General features: G+C 48.1%; 1 protein-coding gene across 4 annotated transcripts in view; it reads right to left on the reverse strand.

Annotated features, from left to right (window-relative positions):
* LOC114005329 (HLA class II histocompatibility antigen, DP beta 1 chain-like) overlaps nucleotides 1-1427 on the reverse strand; it is a 5360-nt gene extending 3933 nt beyond the window's left edge. For 2 of the 4 annotated variants that reach the window (XR_003547200.1, XM_027766715.1), the window contains exons 1-2: nucleotides 768-1427; nucleotides 199-323 (exon numbers count right to left, since the gene is read on the reverse strand). Coding sequence is in view for 3 of the 4 variants with exons in the window: in XM_027766715.1 (XP_027622516.1) it covers nucleotides 199-259 (61 nt within the window). In the remaining variant the exon portion in view is untranslated. The remainder of the gene's footprint in view (nucleotides 1-198; nucleotides 324-767) is intronic. The other 2 variants (XM_027766716.1, XM_027766717.1) reach the window with 2 other exon arrangements.
* Between the last annotated feature and the right edge of the window lie 2600 nt (nucleotides 1428-4027).

A 4027-nucleotide genomic window follows, 5' to 3' on the forward strand; every position in this document is an offset into this window, starting at 1 on the left:
CCGCCCTGGCATGGAAAAGAAAGAAAGAAAAAGAAAGGAAGGAAGGAAGGAAGGAAGGAAGGAAGGAAGGAAGGAAGGAAGGAAGGAGGGGAGAGAGAGAAAGAAAGAAAAGCAATCTCGTCCTTTTCCAAATTCCTCCTGTGTAAACATCTTTCAGGTTCCTGGAGGGATCTCACACATAGTCAGGTGTTACCGGACCTCTGCATTTCTCTGTGTTGTCCTCTCCTCGCTCTTCTGCTACTTGTAGGTCAATTTCCATGCTGCTGCCGGGTCTCTTCTTTCAGATACCAGTGTCCTCGTCTACAGAGGGCAGAAAGCGCCAACTGCCCCCAGGAGAAAAGCACATTCAGAGGTTCCCAAACCAGAGACTCTAGGTCCTTAATATTTTAATTCTTTCTTTTCTGAGGGAACACAGATACTCTGAGGCTGGCCCTGGCTAGGTAAAGATATAGCATGTACTATACCCACACACTTCATTTTCTATGATATTTTTAATCTAATTAATTATTGCTATTTCTAAAAGACACATTTTTCAGAGAGAGAGAGAGAGACAGAAAAAGCACCCCTCTGAAAGAGCATGGTCAGGTCTCAATCTTTTTTTCCTCTATATTTCCATCCCATCAGGATTCTGAGCATATTTTTCAAGCCCCCAGACCAAGATTAGAACCGTGATCAGCCATGTGAGATCCAGCAACCAATGCAGACTTAACCACTGTGCTACAGGGCCTGCCTTCTCTAAGATATTTTTGACTAGTGTCCAGACTTACCCAAACTGTCGGCCTTGTTCATTCAGGTGATTTTGTTCTACAGCCATCTATGTATTTCATTCTACTTCAACCACCTTTATAAACTCAAAGTCCACCAGACTGTTCAACCCATGTCTGAATTCCAGGTGAGCCTTGCATTCAATTTCTCTCCCACAGGGCTCCTGGGCACCATGAAAATCAGGAGTATACTTGGGCATCTATGAGGTTGTGGGAAAAGTCATGACACATTTTTCTATGCAAAAATATTTTAAGGTCCCTGGGTAATTCATGATAGGCACCTTGCTTAACACTCTTTGACTAGGCCTAGAGCACACGACAGACTTACAGGGGCCAATGGAGCTAAGGCTGGATACCAAAAGGTCTCATTTCTGACCCAGCTCAGAAGTACATTACAGACGGCAAAGTTCTTGCTTATTCTAGCTGCCTTGTCTAATCCACAGAACACTTATCTAACTACCTCTAGGACATAGCTGGGCATTCACATTAAAATGGCTACCTCTCCAGTGCCGCCTCTATGTGTCCTCTATTTTAACCCATGAGGCCATTACGATTTCCCTGGACTATAACTTCTATACACACACACACACAAACACACACACATATATGTATACCTATATGTATATATACATATGATCAGTTATTTAATTAGGTTCTTGGCAAAAAATTGAGAACACCGATTTGTGAGGATCAACTCCATTTGTAAGGGCAAACACGGATTGCAGGTAGCCCTGGAGCTGAGGAACAGCTTTGATGTTTGGTAAAATTTGTGAGTCCACAACTTTCTGATCAACCTTGTGCTGCTCTGAAATCTTGTATTGTGCTGCTCTGAAATCTCGAATTTCTCCTGAGGATGATCAGATGGTCCCAGGAGTGACACTGGCTCGCAGCTCTCTCACGTGCTGACTGAAGGGGTTTTTGCTGTGGCTCAGCAGCTTTCGAGGCACATCCTCAGTGGGATAATACCCAGGCATTTTGCGCAGTTTAACCACCCGGGTACCAGCATTCTTGTCTCCAGCAAATGGTTTTGTGACAGTGGCAAGAACCTTCTCCTTTTTCATTTCGATCCTGGATTTAGTGGCTGACTATTTCCTCTTGTACGCGGTCTTCCTGGAATCCGTGGCAGATGGGAGTATCTGCCGATGCCCCGGACTAGGACAGGGTTTCGGCTGCAATGGGGCTTCCCCTTCTTGGGCTTTTTAGCCTTGGGGTCACCCTTTTTACCCTTGCCACTGGCATCAGCCTTCTTGGCTTCGGGTTTCTTCTCCTTAGTATCCTGCCTCGCAGCTTTTTCACCTGCCATCTTTATATAGTGGGAAAGGGCCCTGGCCTATAACTTTCTTGTCCAACCTTCCTCACTATGTCCCTCTCCTCAATCCACTTTACTCTCCTCTGAAAATAGTCCCAATCTTGTCATTTCCGTTTAAAAAGAAAATCTTCAGTGCCCTGACAATATTTATCTGTCTACATAGGAGTCACTAGGGAGCTAGATTTGTAGACCTCACCACCCACAGAATCTGAGTCTTGGGGCAATGATTCTGGGGAAATTTGTGCTTTAAAAAAGATCTCTACAAGAGTCTTGAGAATAGAGTTAGGTTGGAACCTGCTGGCCCAGAAGATCTGAACCTGAACACCTCAGGATGGTTTCCAGTGCTCGTCACTATCTGACAGTTTTTAACAGCTAAAGACAATGACGCTATGGGGCCAGGAGGTGGCTCAGTGGTAATGCAACTGGACTCACATGGATGTGGGTCTGGGTTTGCATCCCGAGGCCTCCCTGAGCACACTGGGGGTGTATGTGCTTGCCTGTGACCTAGGTGGGCTGAGACAGGGGTCGATCGTGGTATGCAGACCCTGTTGGAGGTGCCTATCTCTGCTTTGTCTCTGTCACTTTTTCATGGAAGAATAAAAAGTTTAAAGAAATGAAGAAGAAAAGAAAATCATGTAGCATATCTGTGTCTTACAAAGCTCTATTATTGGTTTGTTAAAGTCATGACATATTTTTTCTGTCTTTCTATACAAAAATGCGTCATGACTTTTCTGAGGTTCCAATAGCTTTTGCCAATGGTATCACTGTCCTTTGGATACTTCCAACTAATCACCTCAGCGCCTTTCTTAAACCCACGCCACACCCCTAATTCCTCCCCAACTTGTCCACCTCGCTCTTAGCAGGTGACCTTGCCTTCCACTTTCCCCAGCAAAAGAAAGGTCAAAGGTGTGACTGCTCACACCTCTCCCTCCCCTTACCTTCCTCCTTCCATTCTCTGTGACCAGAATCCTTGTTTTAGTCAAGGCTCTCCCTGCGCCCCTCAGTGCTATGCCCTCAGGCCTCCTCAGGTATCTGGACCTGCTCCCCTCCCTACAAGTTGATGGGAAGAAGCCAGGGCTCTTCTCGCTCATCCCTGCAAAGTCCCTGGACTCTGCACACGCCTCACCTCTCTTCTCTTTTCACTTAGACTTCTTGAAAGAATAGTATAATTCAGTGCAAAAACTCTGGACCAGCAGCGAGGAATCCAAGACAGAGAAAAGCCACCTCAGCCCAGGAGCTGTGCTCCACGCTCACCTCCATCCACCCCTCACTTCTCAGCCCAGGGGTCCAGGTCCTTGTTTTCTTTTTCTTTCTTTCTTTTCTTTCCTCCTCCGGCCCCCATACCTTTGCTATAGTGTGTGCACTATTTCTAGAGACAGAGATGGGGAGAGAGAGAAAAATCTCCCCTCGGGGGAGATGGCCAAGCCACAATCCCTTCTCCTCCACTCTTTTCTTGGGATTTTGGCACACATGTGCCTGGGTCAGAGACTTGAACCACGCAGTCGGCCACGTGGAATCCTGCGGCCTTAACCTCTGCACCACCTGCCGGTCCCAGTCTGGTTCCTTTTCCACCTGCAGTCACCTGCTCTTCCCAGCCTCTCTCTGGTTCCCAAACCACATTTTAATCCATGCTAACTCTGACTGCTGTGCTGCTCGGTCGCCCTCTGCCTCAGCTTCTCTATTACCTGCTCTTCATTTTCGGCCTCCTTCACAGGCTGTCCCCTAGGTGGCCCCATCTAGCTCAGACGCGTCACTGTACACGCCCGCTTGTCCAGGGGTGCCTCCAGCGCCCGAACCCAACCGTGTCCCTCCCGGTGTGTCTGCTCTGCGTCCCCCGCGGGGCTCCGAGGCAGCTCCAGTCCCCGCAGTGCTATTCTCTGGGCCGTCCTGGGCTTGTCCCCTCAGCCGACATCGGATGGGCCTGACCGTTTCCCCCGACCCCCCCGCGCCACCA

This window comes from Tupaia chinensis, unplaced genomic scaffold, assembly GCF_000334495.1.
Source record: "Tupaia chinensis unplaced genomic scaffold, TupChi_1.0 Scaffold143645_1, whole genome shotgun sequence".
Classification (NCBI taxonomy): domain Eukaryota; kingdom Metazoa; phylum Chordata; class Mammalia; order Scandentia; family Tupaiidae; genus Tupaia; species Tupaia belangeri.